The 21,713-nt window shown below is 56.6% G+C and overlaps 8 protein-coding genes across 10 annotated transcripts; 3 read left to right on the forward strand and 5 right to left on the reverse strand.

Annotated features, from left to right (window-relative positions):
* Positions 1-3,529: 3,529 nt before the first annotated feature.
* Positions 3,530-3,939, reverse strand: IUM83_09670 (Hydroxyacylglutathione hydrolase; the record flags this gene model as incomplete). Its single annotated transcript, XM_067934122.1, has 2 exons — positions 3,530-3,673; positions 3,757-3,939. The coding sequence occupies 2 exons, from the start codon at positions 3,937-3,939 to the stop codon at positions 3,530-3,532; spliced, it is 327 nt and encodes a 108-aa protein (XP_067797032.1).
* Positions 3,940-6,100: 2,161 nt separating this feature from the next.
* IUM83_09671 (Presenilin-like protein) lies at positions 6,101-7,930 on the reverse strand (the record flags this gene model as incomplete). The annotated part of the gene is made up of 2 exons (XM_067934123.1): positions 6,101-6,256; positions 6,338-7,930. 2 exons carry the CDS (start codon positions 7,928-7,930, stop codon positions 6,101-6,103), a joined length of 1,749 nt encoding a protein of 582 aa, XP_067797033.1.
* Positions 7,931-8,395: 465 nt separating this feature from the next.
* Positions 8,396-9,318, reverse strand: IUM83_09672 (calcineurin b subunit (CNB); the record flags this gene model as incomplete). Its single annotated transcript, XM_067934124.1, has 6 exons — positions 8,396-8,443; positions 8,505-8,591; positions 8,667-8,797; positions 8,858-8,918; positions 8,984-9,153; positions 9,204-9,318. The coding sequence occupies 6 exons, from the start codon at positions 9,316-9,318 to the stop codon at positions 8,396-8,398; spliced, it is 612 nt and encodes a 203-aa protein (XP_067797030.1).
* Positions 9,319-9,503: 185 nt separating this feature from the next.
* IUM83_09673 (putative soluble pyridine nucleotide transhydrogenase) lies at positions 9,504-11,379 on the reverse strand (the record flags this gene model as incomplete). Its single annotated transcript, XM_067934125.1, has 4 exons — positions 9,504-10,050; positions 10,118-10,642; positions 10,726-11,021; positions 11,095-11,379. 4 exons carry the CDS (start codon positions 11,377-11,379, stop codon positions 9,504-9,506), a joined length of 1,653 nt encoding a protein of 550 aa, XP_067797031.1.
* Positions 11,380-12,684: 1,305 nt separating this feature from the next.
* On the forward strand, positions 12,685-15,054 carry IUM83_09674 (putative heterogeneous nuclear ribonucleoprotein A1; the record flags this gene model as incomplete). Its single annotated transcript, XM_067934126.1, has 5 exons — positions 12,685-12,707; positions 12,907-12,947; positions 13,031-13,197; positions 13,277-13,448; positions 13,538-15,054. The coding sequence occupies 5 exons, from the start codon at positions 12,685-12,687 to the stop codon at positions 15,052-15,054; spliced, it is 1,920 nt and encodes a 639-aa protein (XP_067796868.1).
* Positions 15,055-15,706: 652 nt separating this feature from the next.
* IUM83_09675 (uncharacterized protein) lies at positions 15,707-18,040 on the forward strand (the record flags this gene model as incomplete). Of its 3 annotated transcripts, XM_067934127.1 has the most annotated exons (6): positions 15,707-16,201; positions 16,270-16,929; positions 17,062-17,313; positions 17,386-17,580; positions 17,649-17,751; positions 17,829-18,040. In XM_067934127.1, the coding sequence occupies 6 exons, from the start codon at positions 15,707-15,709 to the stop codon at positions 18,038-18,040; spliced, it is 1,917 nt and encodes a 638-aa protein (XP_067797027.1). The 3 variants fall into 3 exon arrangements, with proteins under 3 accessions (XP_067797027.1, XP_067797028.1, XP_067797029.1); XM_067934129.1 differs by lacking the exons at positions 17,062-17,313; positions 17,386-17,580 and having other exon boundaries at positions 16,270-16,663; positions 17,674-17,751; XM_067934128.1 differs by lacking the exons at positions 17,062-17,313; positions 17,386-17,580; positions 17,649-17,751 and having other exon boundaries at positions 16,270-16,936.
* A 161-nt stretch (positions 18,041-18,201) lies between these two features.
* Positions 18,202-19,442, reverse strand: IUM83_09676 (Acetyl-CoA acetyltransferase; the record flags this gene model as incomplete). The annotated part of the gene is made up of 2 exons (XM_067934130.1): positions 18,202-18,501; positions 18,579-19,442. The coding sequence occupies 2 exons, from the start codon at positions 19,440-19,442 to the stop codon at positions 18,202-18,204; spliced, it is 1,164 nt and encodes a 387-aa protein (XP_067796891.1).
* A 390-nt stretch (positions 19,443-19,832) lies between these two features.
* On the forward strand, positions 19,833-21,112 carry IUM83_09677 (putative E3 ubiquitin ligase involved in peroxisome organization; the record flags this gene model as incomplete). Its single annotated transcript, XM_067934131.1, has 3 exons — positions 19,833-20,216; positions 20,307-20,666; positions 20,714-21,112. The coding sequence occupies 3 exons, from the start codon at positions 19,833-19,835 to the stop codon at positions 21,110-21,112; spliced, it is 1,143 nt and encodes a 380-aa protein (XP_067797026.1).
* Positions 21,113-21,713: the final 601 nt, after the last annotated feature.

Consider the following 21,713-nt stretch of genomic DNA (forward strand, 5'->3'; position numbering starts at 1 on the left):
AGTTATGATGATCCTTGCTATACTTATGAATTGTCGACGATTGAGTCTGCTGCTGGATTGTGTTTGCCGTTCGTGTTGGATAATGCATCAAGCGTAAATGTATGTGGATGCCGCGATGCATTCATTTCGATGACCGAAGACACAGTAACGGTGATGAAGTGGGTGGAGAAATCTACTACGCTGAAGCCGAAGTTCAAGGGTTTGGTCAGATTGGTAATGACTGATGCCATTACAAGGACGAAGGTTCCAATCACCATCGAGGCTCTGTTTGTGGACGGCGCCACGAACATCCTCTCGCAGCGGCTGATGTACGTGCAACACGGGTTCAAATCCCAAACAAATGACGATCAAGAATCGATCACTTTGACAAATTCTACGATGAAATACACGTGGAAATTTGGAATTGTGAATGGTTTGTATCAGTCAGTTGTGGAGATTCTGCGGCCATGCAAAGTGATGTCGGTGCTGCGGATTTCTACGAATACTCCTTCCTCCTCACTAAAGCTTTGGTACCTGCGTCTAGCCCATGCGAACTGGCAGGCGATAAGGGAAATGGAAGCCAAGGGCTTGGTGGTGGGCATAAACTTGGGGTATGAAGGCCGGAAGGCTAAAGGGGAGTGTTACGACTGCGATATGGCTAAAATGAAGCGCATGTCGTTTCGTAAAACAGTTCCCAAGAGGACAGCGGTGCCGTTCAAGAAAGTGTACATGGATCTCGGCTTCATACAAGTACCGACCATGGAGGGGTACACTGTATACCTGCATTTGATTGATGAAGGCTCGATATTTCAGTGGTACTATGGACAGCAGACTAAGGATGAGACTGTTGATCGCTTAAAGGTTTTCGTGATCTCATGAAGGCGAAACATCAGATGCCGGTGAGCATGTTCCATTCCGACCAGGGCACTGAGTTTCTGAACACGCCAATGGCCGAACAATTGGCTGGTGAGTCGCTGCAAATTTTCTAGCATCCTCACACGCCAGAGGAGGCTTGTTTGATCGAGAAGGCGCACGGCACATTGTTCAACAAAGTGAGAGCGGTCCTGTACAGCAGCGGTATGCCTAGCTTGTTGTGGGGCGAGGCCGCAGCGTACGTAATTGAAACAATAAACCGCACAAGTACAAAGGGCAACAAAGACCACTTGACCCCATATGAAAAGGTGTATGGCACGAAGCCAAGTGTGAAACACTTGCGCCCGTTTGGTTGTTTGGCTCTCAAGTTTGTGGATAAGGTTTATCGGGCTCACAAATTGTCGATGCGCGGTGCACCTACCTTGATGGTGGGTTACGCAACCAAGACGAAAGGCTATAGACTCCTCGATTTGACAAGTGGAGTGATAAGTGAGCATCGCCGACAGAATATTAAGTTCTACGAGCAAACAACGGTATCAAGCGAGCATGTTGAGAAATTGTTGAACATTGTCTATCGCCAGCGGCGTCGACCTGATCTTGATAGTAACAAGTTGCCGTTTGTTCCGTTACCTGTTGTGGAGCTCCCTGATTCTGTTGAGCATAGTGATGATGACGCTGGGCACACGGAGATCGCTGTTCCAAGTGAGTTGAGCAGTGCGATGCGTGATGTGCGCGCGCAAAGGGAGGATGTGAATACTTCTGATAGCGCGGCACAGCAACCTAATGAGACGGAAGTGAGTCTAGAAGAAAAAAGACCGGCGCCAAAAAGAAAGCGTCACGTGCCTGTAGAGGTGAATAACCCGCGTCGTTCACAGCGCGCGAAGAAGAAACCTGTCCACCTGAAAGATTTCGTTGCGAGTGTGCTGAGCTCGTCTACGGCAGCAACTGCAATGATGGGACTGCATGTTCCAGTGACGTGGGATGAAATGATGGCCTCTCCCCAGTGTGCGAAGTGGCTAGAGGCCACCAAGGAGGAGTTTCTAGCGCAGCTGAAGAATGGGACTTGGGTCTTAGTGCCACGACCCGAGAACACTCATGTACTCAAAAACAAATGGATTTGGGTGCTGAAGGAGAATGAACACCGCTTGGTAAGATACAAAGCAAGACTGGTAGTTCTTGGCTGCCTACAAATTTGGGGATTGGAGTTTGACGACACGTTTGCTCCAGTGGTTCGTTTTGAGACACTGAGACTTGTGTTGCTCTACGCGGGGATGACGCGTGCAGTCGTGAAGCAGTATGATTTTGTCACTGCATTCCTCAATGCACCCACCGACAGGGTGATCTTCATGGAGCAGCCTCAAGGGCACGTGAAGAGGGGCTACGAGGACTGGGTATGCCTCCTGAAGAGGAGTATATATGGCCTGCGTCAGTCACCGCGGAATTGGAACAGTACTCTACACATTGCATTGGTAGAGTTCGGATTCCAGAGATGCTTTAAGGACGAAACTCTCTACTGGATTCGTGTGGAGTCACGCCTCGTGCTCTTACCGATCTATGTAGATGACATTTTGCTAATTGGTTGTGAACAAGATGTGGAGTTCATATCTAGAAAGTTGATGGCCCGATTTAATATGAAGGAGTTGGGCAATGTAAACTACCTGTTGGGATTGCAGATTGCGTACGACCCGGAGGCACGTGATCTTCCAGCAGACGAAGTACGCGCAGGACATCATGCAGAAGTTTCGCGTGGATACTGCATATCCAGTGCACATTCCAATGACAACTGATGCGGTGAAGTTGCAATCAGCAACAGAAGGTGAGCACAAGCAAGATGAGTGCTTACCGTATCGCAGTCTAGTTGGGTGGCTGCAGTACTTGGTGAGTGGATCTCGTCCAGAGTCGGCGACTGCGATCCGGATTCTGAGCTGGTAAACACCGTCGTACCAAGCAGTTGCGAATCAAAGACCTCAAAATCCGCGAGTACGTGGCGAGGAACGGGATAACCGTGAAGCCTGTGGCGTCGAAGGAGAACGTCGCCGACATGTTGACGAAGCCGTTGCCAGTTGAGATATTTAGGCGCCACCGCGCACAACTTAGAGTCCGTGCAATCGGAAGGGCAGCCATAGGCGATGGCGGAGCTTATGTTCGGGGGAATAAATAAGGCTGAGTAGCTAGATCCGTGGTGCGTTCACCACATGAGTGTGGGACCAGCAAGGAGACCCAGTTTGCAAACAGAAGAGAGCCCACAGACTGATGAGCATCACGCCATTTAGTGGTATGAGGATTTGGCATGGCGTGGAGCTCAGCGACTGGAAGGAAGGCCAGATCCGCGCATGAGTGTGCTAACACTATGCGTATGGGTGGAAATTGATATTTTCAAACGGCCTGCATACTCGATGAAGTTATTGACGAGGTCTGTTTGTTTTGAATGTCTTGTGCTGTGCTTGAAGGGCTTCAGTTCCGTGTCAGTGTTGATGTCGAGAAGAGAGTATGAGAAATATGGTGCGATCTCTCACATTGGCTACGTACGACAATACCTATTGAACCCACAGCCCAGTGGGCTCCGCCCCTGCCCAGACAAAATCATTCCGCATTTCGCCGAGTAGAGAGCAGAGCTAACCACAACAATAAAGCCAGCCTTTGCTCACGAATATCAAAGTCTCGACTGTCTGTGAGCTTAGAACAAGTGCAGATTCTCATTGCGCGTTGCAGCGCCGTTGCGAGTCACCGCTCCTGAGCGGTCGGTGCCGCTGTCCTCGTCGACGTCGAATTGTTCCAAAGCCGCCACCTCCACGCTCGTCAACTTGGTGCCGTTGATGACCTTCACAATGCCGTTCTCAAAAGTGGGTGAGTGCACGATCCTTGCACTCGGTTTGAGATGCTCGCCCATGACGGCATACTCACCGAGAAGAGAGTCGAAGAGGAGCCGCACCTCAGCCAAGCTGACCTCTGGCTGAAGCCACTTGACACACTCTCAAACTTCTTCATGTGGTCGAACAGCTCGACCAGCTTGCGGCGGGTGGCGCCCGTCGGCACCAGGTCCTCGACGGCGTCGACTGCTTCCTGTCCGCGCCGCACAGCTTGCAGCGGAACAGAGAGTCACGGAGGGACTGATAGAAGTAGGGTGACATCTCCTTGTTGCTGACCATGATGGCGAGTTGGTGGGAGGGATGGGAAGGAGGCAGAGGGTTGCGTGGTCAATAGACTGACGATTGAGAAATGCCAAGTGGTCTCAGGGCCTTGTGGGAGGTCGATTCTCGGTTGGAGGCGGCGAATTGGTGGTTGCAAGGGTCTCAGCTCGGCTTAGCCACCCGATCGCATTTGACAAATGGTGTACAGTCAAACCTGTTTATATGAGGCCCCGTTGGTGGTCATCTACAACAATGACTCATATAAAATGGACAGTTAAAAAAAAATGTGGTGCACGTAAAGTAATCGCGCATAATTCGCTGCCGCTTTGCCTTCACCGTAGTCTACCGATCCAAAGCGGTCACAGTCTGTAAAGCTCTTCGTTCTCTATCAGTCTGCTATCCGCATTGAAGCAGAAATGCAGACAGCTCCATGCAGTGTCTCAGAGCGATGGCAGGTTGAATTGTGGGTTCCTGGTCCTCCTCCTCCTCCTCCTGCTCGTCCTGCGAAACTGCATCACTTCCTGCTGCTTCGTCCACTATCACATCTGGCTCGTGCGCAGGCACGTCCTCGTCCACTGCCAGATACTCACTAGCGCTCACAGCGCCCTCCCACTTCGATAAAATCGCTGTCAAATCCACTCAGCGAGCATGGGGTTGTTCATGCCAGGATTCTGCTTGAGCTTTAGGTGCACTTGGAGCTTTTGTTCTAGCGTCAGACAGATGCGAGGAGACATTGCGAGGGAAGGGGGCTTGCGTTGGGCGTTGGGCGTTGAGCGGTGGGGGCTTTGAAGAATGTGTGGTCGTGAACAGTGTGAATCAAATAAACAGGTTAGACCTAATTTGGTCCTCCAAAATGTGACTCATATACCTTGTATACATATAAACAGCGGTTATACAAAAACTAAGTAAAATATTTGGTAGCAACAAAGCTTGCATCAAATAAATGGCAAGGCTCAAATAGGGAGGATCATATAAACAGGTTTGACTGTAGTACCGTATTGTACTGCAATTATTGTCTAATATATTATTATACGCAAATCTCTAGACACCGTAATACATAATTGAATGCGTCCAATTCAGTAACTACGGTACGGCAATCATTTTTTTCAACCCCTGTCTGGTGGGTAGCGTTTTTCGTGGTACACTGGATCGCTACCCGAGCGAACGATGCTTTCCTCGAGCTGCGATTGCCTCGAGTTTCTCGCACACGACAGGGCCAAGTTATCATGGAAATGGCGGTGGAGCTCTTTGCCATTTTCAACATTCAGAAGGGGGAGCAGACAGAGGACCAGGAACAGCGATATTTCTCACCTGATGGCAAGTTGTCGATTCTCAAGTCGTGTGAATGACTTCCTTGGCGACCAGGGTATATTCGTTATCAACGTAGTCGACGGCTTGGAGGCGGCAGCTTCGGATAAGGTGCTGGAGAATATCGGTGTTTGCATGCTAAACCTAGCCGAGTCTTTGACTGATCTCAGCACCACGTCGCTAGAGGAGGGTGGAGTTGCTGGTTTGGCTACTGAAGACGTCGATCTCCCTCCAGTGCTACCGCAAGACTTGGCTCGGTTAAGCGGACGTGACTTCACTGCGCTGCTTAAGCAGCACAAAGGGCTCATGCACGTATCTTTCTCTGAAGAGGAATTGAGCAATCTGGATCGGGAGTATCAAGCGTTCCATCGAGCAGCAACTCGTGATGCAGAGATGAAGAAGGCGTTGGCTCAGTGCCACAAAGAATCCCCATTCGTGCAGACATGGGCACTGACGAAGGGACGATATCCATTGCTTCAAGCGTTTGCTGGAGGACTTGCCAGTTCGTATGCTGCTCGTGATTTCGACTGCAAGAAATCCCCAGTAGATGTATCGCTAGGTGGGGATGTCACGGAGGATGCTGATGTACTACGCCTCGCTGCCACTGACTTTGGTCTTGAAACCAAACTACATGCTCGGCAATTGGACGCGCTTGGGCGTCTTTCAGATACTGACTGTGCTTCGGGTTGATCGCCCCCAGGGAAATACGGCTATCATAGATCCAAGCGTTTGGAAGTGGACACGATTCCTATCGACGTCAAAACATGGAGTATATTTTTCTTGTTTCATTTTTTTCAATACCTTCTCCACTACACTGCGGCTGGGAACGTCATCATGAAACTGCAGAAATCGATGAAGATGTACTCGGTCAAAAAGTAGAAAATCGTGGCCAAAAAGATCGAGATAGGCAACGCCGGCAACGCCTTGTGCAACACAGCAAGCAGGAACAATGTGCCGCCAAGACCCTGTAATCACAAATGATACGTGAAGGTTAGCGCGCAGTTCGTAGGCACACAACGTTACAGCGAAAGCACAGAGCGACTTACCATCACGATGCAGACGAAGGTAACAGCAAACGTTGAGAAGTCCTTGATGGCAGCACGACCGACTAGCACACTGTAGAAGATGAAGTCACCCAGTCCCAGCTTAATGGTCTTGTCGTCCTCCTCTTCCTCCTGACGTTGTTGTTGACGACGCTCACGTCTCGCCTGAACGGGGCAGGGCATGTCCATTGAGCACGAGCAGACGTAGTACTTGTGGAAGATCAGGAGCCACAAGCGGTCTTGCGTGGGGAAGAACTTCTCAGCCACCTGGGGTGCCTTCCACGTATCTTCCGGGCTGAACATCTCGTAGAATTGGGTCAACAGGCCTACGAGCGCCTCCATCGTCTCGCACTCGTACGTTGTGAAGCTGGACTCGGCCACGTTACGTGGGCGTCCAGAAGACATCAACGGGATCGGGGACGAGTCCGTGCGGTCATCACGCTCTGCGGCTGTCGAAGGTTCGGCCACAGGTGCCGCCGCCGTCGGCGCTTGAGGGAGTACGTTGCGCGTGCTGTTAGTCACGGACGCGTTGGCGTTGCTGTTCTGGTTGCTGTTGCTTGACGACTGCGACGTAGTCGACGATGACGGGCGCTGGGCAGTCGTCACCTCGTCCGTCGGTGTGTTCTTGGGGCGGCGCGGTTGCTCCTGCTGCTGCGGCGGCGGCGGTTGTTGACGCTGCTGCTGGCGCTGTTGTTGCCTGTGGTGGTCGTGCGAAACTCCGTCGCGCACATCGGCCTCGTACAGCAGGCCGGGCAGTGGCGCCTGCTTCTCCTGGATGAGGCCAATGAGGTATTTGAGCGGGCCGCAGGGCGTGAGCACAGCGCACAGGTCGTAGCAGGCGAACATGACGCAGAAGGTGATGGTGGTCCACTCAGGCCACATGGAGAACTCCCAGGCCAAGATGACGCTGACCATGACGAGGTATCCGTTTTGCACGAACTTGGGCGTGCCCTTCTGGTAGAAGATGGAGATGACGCCGACGAAGCCGAAGTTGATCATGACGAAGAGGAAGGAGGGCCAGTCCACGGCCCAGCCGAACTGGTCGTTCACGATCTCGTCCACGAGCTGGCCGCCCACGAAGCTCAGGATGGCCGTGGACGCGAACATGATGTAGCCGCTCAGGAACTTCATGCAGTTGTACTTGTACAGCAGCGCCATGCCGAACGTGAGCACGGCGATGGCGCCGATGATCACGAGCGCGTTGACCAGCGACTCGCCGATGCCCGAGCCGCCGCCGCTGCCGCTCGAGCCCGAGCCCGAGTTGCCGTACACGAGGTACGTGGACATGGAGGCCTCGATGCTGGTGCTGCGGTAGTTGACCACCACGAGGCTGGCCACCACCATGGTCACGCACACGGGGAACACGATGGCCCAGAACGAGTTGATGCCGTGCATGAGGTCGTCGTAGCTCTCGCCCTGCTCCTGCTCCTGCTCCTGCTCCTGGGGCCTGTCCTGCCGCTGCTGCGCCGACGCCGCCACGGGCGTGTCGCCGCTGTTGGGCGTCGTGAGCTTGTCATAGCTGGCGCCGGCCAGCAGCGCCGTGTTGTCCATGGGCATGGCGCCGTCCTCGCCGCGCACCTGCGCGTCCTTCGCCATCAACGAGTCTGTCGGTTGCCTGCGCTGCGCTTGAGTCCGGTGCCTGCGCTTGAGCTGCTCGCCAAGTCAAAGCAACCGCCTCACGCCCCCAGCTCTCCGACGATCAATCGCAGCTTGTGTTGGCCAAATAGACAGTTCGGGCCAGTGGAGATCGGGAAGAATGTATGGAGCCGTCCCCTAGCCGCCGCCCACACCTGGGATTTGTATGTGGTGGATTTTTACAACCTGGAAAGCGTTTTTTACTCGATGAGAAAATGACATGAGTTTTGCTTGGTGACGTTAGGCGAATCCACGTCTGCAGGTGCTGGTTCATTTACTTACCCAAGTGGCCAGCGTGAGTGCCGGCTGCGATGGTGTTGGCAATACACTGGCAATACTCGAACACCGATGGCTGGTTGCCGTTTCGATGGAGAAATGCGGATGCGACGCGGCGACGCTATTGACTGGTCGAGCGTGGCGTCGCGGTCAGAACGGGACGATCAGCCGGCTCTCGAAGTCCGTCGACTGGATCACCTGCATGTTGAAGTGAGTCGGCGACATAGAAGTAATCTCCTGTAGCTGTTGGCCAACTCGCCTTGACGAAGTCGTCGTAGAGGAGGTAGTCCCGGGCCGGCGCCGACGAGGCCTCGCTCAGGACGTGCTCGATCAGCGTCTCCAGCACCTGCGAGCACAAATTTGTCAATCCAGATGCGACCGCGTATGGGTTGTCTGATACAGATGCAAATATACTGTTCACCTCCTGCTGTGCCTGCACGGCGCCGTCACCCTCGCTTTCGGGGACCTTGGGGAACACGAGCGCGCAGTACGCTCGGAGATCGTCGCGGGAGACCTTGCCGTCGCCGTCGAAGTCGTGGATCTTGAACGCTTCTGCAAACAAAAATTGTGAACGTTTCCAGTGAACGAAGCTGGTTATTGTGCAGCGCAAACCTTTGAGCTTGGCGTCCTGGGAACTGCTGTAGCTGAAGATCTGAACGAACTTGGCGAATTCCTGCATTCGAAGCAATTATCGGGGTCAACCATCACGCCTTGAGCGATTTCTGCTAAGGGGCATACCGCGAAGGTGATCGTCTGCGCAGGCGAAAGCTCCAGCGACTTGAACAACTGATCCCGTAGCGGGTTCACAGAGATGGCAGGCAGTGAGTAAAACTCGTCCTTTGTCATGTCTTCGCTCTTCACGATCGTCTTGTACTTCCGCCGGATGCGGTGGATCTCCTTTGGCGGAACTGCGGACGCAACAGACAGAGCAAGTTAGACAAGATCAGGCCACGCGTACAATTGCGCCGGTGGTCCTTCACACGTGAGGTGATCATGTGGACTTCCTCGATCTGCTCCTCGCTCAAGTCGCACACCTCCCGCGACGGCCACAGCGCGCTACTCGCTTGGCCCATTCTGCCTCAACCTACGCGCCGCTTCACAATTCCAAACCAAATTCGTGTACGCATCCAATTTGTCGTTGTTTTTGTTTTTCCTGAATGTCTATCACTGGTGCATTCATGCTGCTGCGAGCTTGCTTTCAACCTCGTGGCTCCTTTGCGTTGCCTCGGTTCATCTTTTGTAACCCTCGACGTGATGCTTACTCGCGCAAGCGGTCAATCTTACGAAGGCCGTTGAGTGCAGCCACGCGATACGCCTCCGCAAGCGTCGGATAGTTGAACACAGCGTTGCGGAAGTACTCCAGAGTGCCGCCAGTAGACATGACCACCTGGCCAATGTGAATAATCTCGGTGGCACCCTCGCCAATAGCGTGAACGCCCAAGACCTCGAGCGTTTCGGGGCAGAAGATGATCTTCAGGAAGCCGGGCACACCGCCCAGCATCTGGCCCCTTGCCAGCTCCTCGTAACGAGCCACACCCACCTCGTACGGAACCTGCTCCTTCGTGAGCTGCTGCTCGTTCTTGCCGACCATCGAGATCTCTGGCACGGTGTAGATACCGAAGGGGAACACCTCACCGGAGCGCATACGCGTACGCACTCGGTCGGGGTCGTCCATCTTCTTGTCGTCAGACAGCTCCATGTTGTTGAGTGGCTTGGATGTGCGCATGTGGACGGAAGCAAGTCGTCCCTGCTCCATCGAGGTTGAGGCAAGTCCCGGGAAACCGATGATGTCGCCTGCAGCATAACTGCATAATACCACATGTGATAAGTATCTAGAAAGCCTGCGCTTTCAACCAAAGCGAATTCACGTACATATGAGGCACCGCAGTCTGGAAGTTGTTGTCAACCTTGATGCGTCCACGTTTGTCCGGCTCAAGTCCAACGGCTTCCAGGTTCAGTCCCTCCACGTTGCCCTGGCGTCCGACCGTGTACAGCAGACCGTCACCGACAACATTCTTGCCGCTCTCCAGGTGCACGAACACCTCGCCCTTCGGGGTCTTCTCAACGCTCTTGATGGTCTCGCCAACGAGGAACCGGGTTCCAGTTTGGGCCATGGAGTAGCAAAGCGCCTCGGACACCTCCTTGTCCGCCATGTTGAGGATCTCCTGGCGTCCGTCGATCACCGTCACGTCCGTGCCGGGGATGATCGTCATCATCGACGCGTACTCCATGCCCACGACGCCGGCGCCCACGACAATCAGGCGGCGCGGGACCGTCTTCACCTTGCCCCACAGCAGCTGGTCACTATCAAAGATCGTCTCGCCATCGAACGGGATGTCGGGGCGGCGCGCGGGACGCGTTCCCACACACACCAGGAACTTGTCGGCCGTCAGCACACTACCAACGTCGTGAAACAAAAGGCATATAAGCCATCAGTTCCCACAACAATATTAAACAAAACAAAAAAATATCAACGTTACCGCTTGCAGATGTCGGCGCTGGTGTGGCGCTTGGCGTCCGTGGCCGTCTCGTACGACTCGTTGGACAGCACAGCCACCATGTGTTTGTTACCCGGCAGGAAGCGGGCCGTGCCGTTGATGAGCTGCACGCCGTTGCGCATGAGCTGGTGGCGCGTGATGTCCGTCTCGGCGTCCTCCACCTTCCGCACGCGCTGCAGGATGTCCTCCACGCCGAAGCGCTTGCTCGGGCCCGCCTGCCCGTTGTAGAAGGCCTTGTGTCGGTACCCCGTCAAGTGCAGGGCGGCCTCGCGGAACGTCTACAGCCGCAATGCCATTGTGTTAGCTAAAAGAACCCCTATATCTCTCATTCCCTGTCGATGCGGCCGGCACCTTGGAGGGCACAGTGCCCGTGTGCACGCAGACGCCGCCCATCATGTCGCGCTTGTCGATGATGGCCACAGACTTGCCGTGCTTGGCGCTGTCGATGGCGCACTTCTGGCCGGCGGGGCCGCTGCCGATCACGATCAGGTCGAAGTGCTCGCTGGCGCGCAGCTCGCGCAGCGTGTCGCTCAGCGGCTTCTTGTCGGCCGCAGCAGCGTCCGAGCTGAAGGCGGAGGCGCGCAGCAGCGGGTGCGCGGGGCGCGACAGGGACGCCACGGAGCGGCGCAGCAGCATTCTGGTATCAGGGATCCTCGAGCTTCAGGCCAAGTGTGCGGCGTTAAAGCACCACCGCCAAAATGTACCGGGTTATTGGTACACGCGGATTTAACGGTTCCAGCGCCGGCCGGATTTAACTGGTCCAAGTTGAACTTGATTTCTGGACTGGAACCTGGAACTCGGGAGCCAGATCTCGACGGTCGAGCCGCCTTGATCCCCTTGTGTCAATTGACGCCATGATGGCGCGGGTTGCAGGCAGTATGTAATGCCACCACAGCCTGGCGGCAGTGCACTGGCGGAAGACTCTTTGGGCTCGAGCTGAACCTCTTGTCTGTTGCAATTTGCTCAATACATGGGGACACAAGTTTATGACCAAAAAGAGGGCTGAGGCAGATTTGAGTCGCGTTTTCCAGCGCTGGCACGTGGCTGTCCCCATCCTGGGCACTGCAGAAGCTGCGACGGGCTCTGACTCAGCGCGCACAGGTGGATTCAGCTCCCAGCCCCAGGCTCGGGCCTGAAAGTGAGTGAAGTTCGTACGTAGCGCGAATAGGGGAGGCGGCTCACTTATCCAGCGTCTGAGGTGGCATGGAGAGGCCATAGTGAGCCCAAGTCATTTTTCTCAGCGGAGTAGACGGAGATTCTCGAAGGCCCTCCTATTGCCTGTGACCATGGCCGCACAAGCCGGCGAGCAACCCGTCAATAAAATACTGCGTGCTCCAGGAGCAGGTGGAGGGCGCTTAGTGCAGAGAGTGCCGTTGCCTCGGGCTGGAAATTCAGCTTACTACAGTACAGTACACTACTACAGCCGCCCCAACGCGAAAGTCAAACATCCCGACCAATCCGGGGATACTTTCAAACTCCCGCCCAATCGCGTGCGACCACGCCGCCATCTGGTCGCTTGCGCTAGCGCAATATTGTCGCTAGCCGGCCACTCTATGCGCCGCCTTCGACCTGAACCAAAACCAACACGCCGACCCGACCGAACGACATCCAAAAGCGCGAGAAGCTTTGCAGCGCCGAGCGAGACACAGCGCAGCACAGCAGAGCAGAGCACGCGTCTCCTCCGCCTCGACACTCGCCGGCCGCACGCACCCGCCGCAGGCCGCAACCCGCAGCGCACAGAAGAGCAGAGAGGCGCCCGCGCCCGTTGCCGTCGACCGAGGCAGCTCGCCAGAGGATTCCCTGCGCTTCGCTCCGGCCCCCGTGCGAGCCAGCACAGCACCGCAGACGCAGCAGACACACACACCAGCGTAGCGCCTAGAGAAGTCGCGCGCGCTCCGACTTTGAACTTGGCTCCAACTTATCGCAGTGGGCGACTCGAGGATGGCAGACACAACCAAGTTAGGGTGAGCACGCGTGGAACTGGCTGGCCCCCGTGGCTAGCTGCTGCGTTAGATGCAGAGCCTTCCTTCCTTTTCCTCGTCGTCGTGGGCTGGTGCTTGGTGCACCGGCCGCCAGGGGGGAGGAGGGAGGGGGAGGGAGCACGGTGACTGACCACGTGTTCGAATTGTTTTTTTCTCTCTCTATGTATGTTTTTGTATGCAGAAAAATCTTCATCGGGGGACTCTCGTACGAGACGACCGATGGTGCGTGAAGAGAGGCTGGTAAGGGCGGGGAGAGGATGGAGAACTGACGATGTCATTGGATGTTATTGTGTTGAATTTCGCAGAGAAACTCCGGTCGTACTTCGGGGCATACGGCACGGTCACGGACGCCGTGGTGATGAAGGACCCGATTTCTAGACGATCACGAGGCTTCGGCTTTATTACGTATGCGGACCCTGCATGTGTTGATAGAGCGTTGGCACAGCCCAACCACATCCTAGACAGCCGTAGAGTACGTCGCGATGTTTATCCCCCTCTGCTTGTCATCTAGTTGACTTCGGTCACTGACTATCTTGTGCTTCGTTGTGCAGGTTGAAGCTAAGCGAGCCGTCCCGCGGGCAGAGAGCATGCGCGATATCGGGAATGGATCGTCGTCAAGTCGTGGCAATAGCAGCAATTCAATATCCAGCATCAGCGCGAACAGTGCTGTCGGCGCCACGAAAAAAATATTCGTGGGCGGCCTACATTATGAAACGAAGGATGGTACGTCTGGCCTCGCGTCTGCGCTTTAGAGTATTGTAGGCGCTGGACTAACCCCGTCATGAACTTATGTGTTGTGCTCCTTGTCGCAGCGGACTTTAAGAAGTATTTTATGCAGTATGGCAAGGTGGTGTCGGCTGAGGTGATGTTCAATCGCGAGACGAACAAGTCGCGTGGCTTTGGTTTTGTCATTTTCGAAAGTGAAGCCAGTGTGGAGCTGGTCTTACAGGACAAGAACCATGTGATTGACGGTAAGTCGGTCGAGGTGAAGCGCGCTGTTCCGCGCACGGACGTGCCCCCTCCGCGTTCGGTCTCGTCGCGCGGAGGTTCTTTCAGCGGTCCTTCCGGTCCTGGATCCGTGGGAAGCCTGGACGACCTTAGTACCTCAACGACACCGCCTGTATCGCTCTCTGGCAGTGTTCCATCTACTAGTGGCCTCGCTGCTGCGATGGGATCTGAGAAGCTGAGCCGGACCACGTCGGCTTCGGCCAACCTTATGCCCAACGGCATGCTGGGAGGCTACGCTGCGGCTGTTCGGTTCGGTGGTCGGGGGTTGCCAAAGACTTCGAGCTCCAATGGCATGCTTCCGTCTTCTTCAGTGACGTCACCTCGACCTCTTTCCAGCAATGGAGATGCCGGCAGTGTGGGCAATGGTATCAGTCTCGATACCTCCACGATTAGCGGCGTTGCAGATGCCCTCTCAAGCCTCGTGCTTGGGGATGGCGGATCGTCGCGTGGTGGAGGCATCCTGGGTGGTGGCAGCAGCGCAGCCTCGCCGCCGCTGTCAGCAAGCTCTTCGTCTCGTGGATCGTCGGATCAACTCGTTGATGCGGCCACCGTGTCAGCTACGAACGGACACTTGTCGCCGTTGGACGTTGCTCTACACCCTCTTGACACTGACCCGGTGATCGAGCAGTGGAAGCTGTCTCCTAGTTCGGGCCCTCAGCTCTCTGCGGACATTCCTCTCGGGTCGCCATCCGAGTCAAGCTATCTGCCGCACGGCCTCGTGGACGATACCGCTGAGTCGTCTTCGAATCTGTCGTGGCAAGCAGCGCCGTGGAAGCAGCAGTCGTGGGGTTCTCCGTCACTACCGCCAAGCCAGCAGCAGCAGCAACAGCCTCCGTTGCCGCCTGCTCCTACGCCGCTCTTCTCCATGTTTTCCAACCAGCGTAATGGTGGTGCTCCGCTTCACGGATCAAGTGCTTGGCACTCGAACTCCGACAACGGCTACGGAAACAACGAAGCCGCAGTCAATCCTAGCGGCGATGGATTCGGCAACGGGATGATGGGCATTGGTCTGTCTATCGACAGTGGTTTTGGAGGTGACGGTGTCGGGCGAGGTGCATTTGGAATGCACAACGAGGGCGGCAACAGTGCGCCGTACAGCTCGTTGGGCGGATTTTTGCAGCAAGACTATCTCCCATCCAATCGCTCCCACGAGCAGCAGCACGAGACCGGGGTCGCTGAGCACCCACTAGACTCCGCGTCGTTCGGACGGATGATGAGCGGTGAAGCAACACCTGACGTGGACGATCTGCGCAAGGAACCAACATCTCTGGAATACGATCTGCCTTCGTCCGCAGCAGAGTACCATCGGCAGTACAGATAGAATGCGACTCCAGACAAGGATCCAGCTGGGCAGTGCAGGCATCCGTCGTGCCTGACATAAGCACAAGCCCGCAACGTAGCTCACGCTTGAGCATATTCGCACTCTCCTGGCGCTCGTCATGCGCACAGAGGAGGAAACGGGGTCGACGGAGGAATGCTGCGGTGTGTTTCAAGATAGCGCCGCAGCGATGAGGCGTCTCGAATACCAAGACAACGACGGACAGAACTGAGCAGAACGAAGATCGGAGAGGCGTGAGCATGCTTGGCGCAGGAGACGAGCGGAACGAGTGAGCGGACGGTCGGAAGGAGGGGATTATTAGTCGGTAGCGAAATAGTCGAGTAGGAGATAGCTAGCACTTAGGTAGTTTGCAGGCGAGCAGAAGAGAGAAAGAGAGAGAAGAAGAAGAAGCGAGTGGCGACGTCACGCGAACAAGTAAAAAGGAGCGCCACCATTTGTGCAGAATACACTTTTGACCGGACACGTCAACTTCAACTTGGCCCGCCGCAGTTGGCCAGCAGCCACACTTGCACGTCCGCATACAACCCCAAAGTCAGCTTCCCCTCTCTCCAGCTGAAACACCATTTCAACAGCGCAACAGCACCGCTCCTCCACACTTCAAGAGCTTCGCTAAGTATTCCTAGTCGAGTCGAGCATGGCGAGCGGGTGGGAGGACGAGGAGAACCACTGGCGCCGTACGTTCTGCCAGGTGCCGTTCGGCGCCATCTACGAGCACGCGGACAAGGGCAAGCGCAGCATGCAGGGCCTGGCGGCCTTCTTCCGGCGCAAGGCGGAGGCCGAGCGCGGCGCGAGCGAGCAGCTGCGCGCGCTGCTGCTGGCCGAGATCGGCGCGCTGGAGGAGCCGGGCACGGGCGTCAGGCGCGCGCTGCTGGAGCTGCGCGGCTTCGTGGACGCCAGCTGCAGGCAGCAGCTGCTCATGGCGCAGGTGCTGGACGAGCAGGTCGCGGGGCCGCTCGAGTCGCTGCAGGACGCGTCCGAGACGTACATCCAGACGCTGCAGGGCGAGATCCTCAACGCCAACGCCGAGTACGAGGAGGCCGCAGCCGCTCACCGAGACGCGGCCGGCAGGCTGAGCAAGGCCACGGCGGAGCTTCGTGATGCTAAGGACAGACAGAGGCTCGCACTGCATGTGCGTTATGGTCGTGGGGTGCAGTGGAGAGCAGGACGAGCAGAGCTGATTGAGTTGTTGTGTTCCAGGGCATTGGCGTGCCGGAGTTTGAGCTGCAGCGGCTGGCGGCGCGCGTCGCCAGGTGTGAAGAAGAGCAGGCACAGGCGGTGATGGCTCGCGCGCGCGCGAAGACGACCATGTACAACCGCATCATTGCCCGGGACGAGATGACGATGGCGGTGAGTGTGGCGTACCAGAAGGCGGAGGAGGAGAGGCTGGACCAGCTCAATGCCAGCTTGCACAGGTTCCTCCACGTGGAGAAGGAGCGCCTGCAGGTCTCGCAGCAAATGCTGGCGTCGCTGGAAACGCACGTGCAGAGCTTGAGTCGCGCGGAGGACATCCAGCTGCTCATCCATAACCAGCGCGACCCGGACAATATGCACTTCCAGGGGAAAGCGTTGGCGTTGCTGGATTGGCAGTGGGGTAAAATGCAGGTGGACCATGCAGCGGCGACTAGAAGACACCCGCTTGGTCTGCTGGAACGCCGAAGCAGCGCCGAGGATGGCTCATTTGCGTCGCCGACTTCATCAACGGCCTCGACAACGGCATCGTCCTCTCCGCGACGGGGACCTGCTATCAACCCTGCTATCGCCGCTATGACATCCGTGGCGCCCTTAGATAGTCCGCATAGTGTGCTGATGCAGACCCCGATGAGCGCTGCTCTTCACCAATATTTCGCAGAAGACGCGGTACATGGCTCGACGTTCAGTGAGTTGGAAGAAAACAAAGCAAGAGAAGAACTCCCTCGGCCACCAGGGAGTGCTACTGATAGTAGTGAGTCTGTTCCATCGCCACAAGAATCCTGCAACCATCAAACCAAGTCGTCAGCCGAGGCTCTCGTGGGCGATATTTGCAAAACAGCAGAAGGGCGCGCCTTGTTTGTGAAGTGCTTGAATCGACAACGCAGCTTAGAGACGAAGGTGAAGGACCAAGCAAGTTTTGATGCACTTGTCGCTAGCTTCAATGCGTTCCTGGATGAATGTGTCCGGGAAGACGACATCAAAGCGGCAAAAACGGCGATGATCTTGGCTGAGACGTTCTATTATCCGAAGTCGCAGCAAGACACTCGATCGGCATCAAATGGAGGAAAGCAAAATGGTGGAGATCCATTGCGGAATGGATGCACCCATTCCTTTGATGATGAGGCTGAGGACTTGAGGCGACGCAGGTCCTCATTGTGTGCAGATTGCAGGGACTACACGGAGCGTACGAGTGAGGAGTTGCTTCAGTATGTAGACGAGTCACACCCGCTGCTTCATGGTGGGGGAATTGGACGCGGTGCCACCCGGACCTATTTGCAAGAAGAGGTGAAGAAGCATGCCATTTGGAAAGCGCCTTCGGTGAGTACTAGGCCCTTTGTGGTGCTATGCTCGACGTTAGCTTTTTACATTTGATATTGTTGTGTTAGTTTTGGGAGAAGGCACTTTTGCTAGCGATCGGAGAAGAGCTACAACGGACACCACAGCCGTGTCCATGGGAAGAACTCCCCAGCGGTGGGCCCAAACACGATGGTAAGTCTGCGCTATGATGCAACAGCTCCGAAAAGGCAATAACGGAGCTTGGCTTCGTGTTGCGTACGATGTTATAGGCTTGTCATCGCGCGAGGAGGCCGTATGCCGCGTCCACAACATTGTATTCGGCCAGCTGGGGTCGTTCACACTGAGTATGCTAGAGTTTGAGGTGCCTCTCTCGCAGATCGAGTCGTTCGTGGAGACCATGTGCGACGCGCACGAGCTCACCGAAGACCAGCGCTTTCTGCTGCGTAAGAACTTGCAGGAGATCTTCGCCACACTGCGGTGACGACAGCAATTTTGCGTTTCCGAGGGTGCATCAACGGGTTGAAGTCGATGCACGCCTGCCTGCCTGTCTGTACAGTTGAAATGCCCTGCTAATGTTAAATGGCAGCGTATTGATTACCGTTCACTTTGTCTTTTACGTTTGGTGGAGGCCTACTGCAGGCCCTAGTTCAAGCGCTCGATGACCATGGCACCTGCGCCACCGCCACCATTGCAGATAGATGCACAGCCGATAGTGGCATCCTTCTCCTTGAGAATGTGGATCAGGGTACCCACGATGCGCGTGCCGGACACGCCAATCGGGTGTCCGATAGCGACGGCGCCGCCGTTGACGTTGACACGGTCGTGCGGGATGTTCATGAGACGCATGTTGGCCAGGGCCACGACCGAGAAGGCCTCGTTGATCTCGTGGTAGTCAACGTCGCTGAGCTGCAGGCCGGCGTGGTGCAGCGCCAGCGGCACTGCCTTGGAGGGGCAATGGTGAACTCCACGGGGTCCTGCGCAGCGTCGGCAAAGCCGCGGATACGCGCGAGAGGCGTGACGCCGAGCTCGCGGGCCTTGGCTCCCGTCATGAGCACCATCGCAGCTGCGCCGTCGTTGAGCGTGGAGGCGTTGGCGGCTGTGATGGTGCCGTCCTTCTTGAAGGCGGGGCGCAGCGTCGGGATCTTGTCCGTCTTGGTGTTGAACATCTCCTCGTCCGTGTCGAAGACCTGGTCGCCGCGGCGGCTCTTGACGGTCACGGGCGTGATCTCCGCCTTGAAGAAGCCGCGCTCGCTGGCGTCCACGGCGCGGCGGTAGCTCTCGATGGCGAAGGCGTCCTGGTCCTCGCGGGAGAAGCCGAAGTCCTCGGCGCACTTCTCGCCGCACATGCCCATGTGCTGGTCGTTGTACGGGTCCCAGAGCCCGTCGTGGATCACGCCGTCCACCAGCGTGCCGTTGCCCAGGCGGTAGCCCGCGCGCGCCTTGGGCAGGTAGTGCGGCACGTTGGTCATGCTCTCGAAGCCGCCGGCCAGCACCAGCTGCTGGCTGCCGCTCAGCAGGCTCTGCGCGCCGATGGCCAGCGCCTTCATGCCGGACGCGCACACCTTGTTGACCGTCGTGCACGGGATGAAGTCCGGGAAGCCCGCCTTGAGCACGGACTGGCGTGCTGGCGCCTGACCGATGCCGGCGCTCACCACGTTGCCCAGGAAGGCCTCCTGGATCTGCGCGGGCTCGAGCCCGGCGCGCGCGACGGCGGCGGCGTTGGCCACGGCGCCCAGCTCGGGCGCGGACAGCGGCGCGAACGAGCCGTTGAAGCACGCGATGGGCGTGCGCGCGTAGCTGGCGATCACCACGTCGGTGTCGGCCACGCGCGTGCTGAAGAGGCGGCGGGACGAGGGGGCGGCGCGGCGCAGCAGCATGGCCATGGCGGCGTCGACGAGGAGGCAGAAGCGGAAGTGAAGCGGTCGAGTTGAACCGCGTTAAATGCTGCGTCGCATCAGGCCCTGTGATTGGATGCATTGCGTCTCATCACCAACTTCAACCACGACGCATAATTTGATACCCTGCTTGCAGAAGTTCTATCTTCTTTCATATTATATTGAATAAGAGTTAAGATATACGTGTATAAATGAATATAATGATGAACATGATATAGCGTTGTGCGAGCGAAACAAGCGGCGTATCTGACGCCAACGCCGACGATGTTGCGTGACGGTAGCTGGACGGTCGCTGCAAGGGGATGTCGCGCGACGGTCGCCCCAAGGGCTAATTGAAGCCGCTAGCGGGTCATTGCCGACTTTGACTGCGTCAACGCGATGCTGTTCCTGGAGCAGACGCAGGGCTTCGCCGCGGACGAGGGCGCGGCCGACGCCTCGGCCAAGGCGCCGTCGCTGTTCGAGCTTCTGATGCAGGAGCGCATGGCCGCGGGCTTCAAGCCGGCGGTGGAGTACCTGGCGCACACGCTGTGCGAGTCGTACCCGCGGCTGGCGCTGGCGCTGCCCGTGCGCCGCTTGGACGAGAGCTACGCGCTGCTGCGCTACTGCATCGAGAGCTACTTCCTGTCGCGCTACGACGGCCTGGCCACCGAGAAGTTCTACGGCATGAAGCGCGTCATGCTGCACGCGCCGGCGGCCGAGGGGGCGGAGCCCGCCACGTCGCCCCTCACGCCGAGAGCCAGGAAGCTCGCGCTGCTCTTCGCTGTACGTCGGTAGCATAGTATTTTCGCATATAGTAGTGCGAGTGGTAGGTGTAGAGTGCTAACGTCGGTGGTGCATTGATATTTGGGGTAGGTGCTGGTGCCGTACGTGAAGTCGAAGCTGGACGCGTATCACAAGGAGACGGCGGAGCAGTTAATGCGGACGACGACCGCGGGTGCGGGGACTGCCGAGGCTGGACGGAGGGAGCAACGGATGGGGGACTTCCTGCGACGGCTGCGTGGGTTCGCCTACCTGCGGACGTTGAAGAAGGGCTTCGTGGCGACGTACCCGTTCGCGCACTTCGCGTACGAAGGGTCTTTCTTCCTCTACCAGTGGCTGTATCTCTTCGGAGACACGCAGTACTTCTCGCCGTTCTTGCGTATTATGAAGACGGTGCTCGTGCGGGTCACGCCAGATGATGAATCGGCGTTCCGGCAGAATGAATCAATTATCGTGAGAAGCTGATGGAGAAGCTGGGTGGGCCTGGGCTGTTTGACAAGGCTCGGAGACTGGCGCTTCGTGCAGCGTGGGCGACGCTGGATCACTCGTATGTGTTGCTTTTGCTGGGTATTGCCGGATACAAGTTCGTCGAGTGGATGTACTCGGAAGAGGGCGTGGCGGCCAAGCTGCGTCTCACCGGCACTGACGCACCGATCCCGCCGCCGCCACTACCGCCGCAATTTTCCGGCCAAGCGTTGACGTTGGCTACCATGGACCCCGCGCTGTGCCCGCTGTGCAAGAAGAAACGAGTCAACCCCGCCATGGCACCTTCTGGATACGTTTTCTGCTACCCGTGTATATACCGCCATGTTGAGCAGCATGGCGAGTGTCCTATCACGCAGATGAAGTGCGACCTCGTTTCCATCGTCAAAATCTACGACGACGCAAGAGATCCGTAGATTTGGGCTCTCCAAAGTTTTGTCCAAGCAGGAGGGGTCTGTAGTAGGAAGGCCAAGTAACGTCTGACAATCACAAGAGTTATTATTCGCGTCGTTTTGGCATTGGAAGATCTCCGTGGCCGCGGTGGCTACCCGTGCACTCGTCATGATACCTACTGAGCTGGAGGAGAAGTTTGTGCAGGCGTGCACGGAAGGTAACTTCGAGATGTGCCGATCCAGCGTGGTAGATCTGCAGACTCGGTACGCGGTTTTCAGTGAACCTGTTCAAGAGCTGTTTGGATACGCCTTCTCTTGTGCCGCCGCACACAACCAGATCGAGATAATGGAGCTCCTGCTTTATCCTGCTCCAGCAACTGCAAGCACCTCCAGCCCAGCCGCTGCGTTATCAGCGGATATTCACGAGTGCTTGTTGTATGGCATGTGCAGATGGGAGAAATATTTTCCTCGCAGGCCACGATTCCAGTGTTGCTACGCATTGCGTTACCTCGCGTACGCCGCAGTCGTGTGCGTTGAACAGAATGCATTGCAGGCGCTCGAGTTTCTTGGCAAAGAACAGATACCACCGACTCCCGACCTGCTCGTGGACACAGATGTGGTGCGC

The sequence above is a fragment of the Phytophthora cinnamomi genome (assembly GCF_018691715.1).
Source record: "Phytophthora cinnamomi strain GKB4 chromosome Unknown Contig15, whole genome shotgun sequence".
NCBI lineage: Eukaryota > Oomycota > Peronosporomycetes > Peronosporales > Peronosporaceae > Phytophthora > Phytophthora cinnamomi.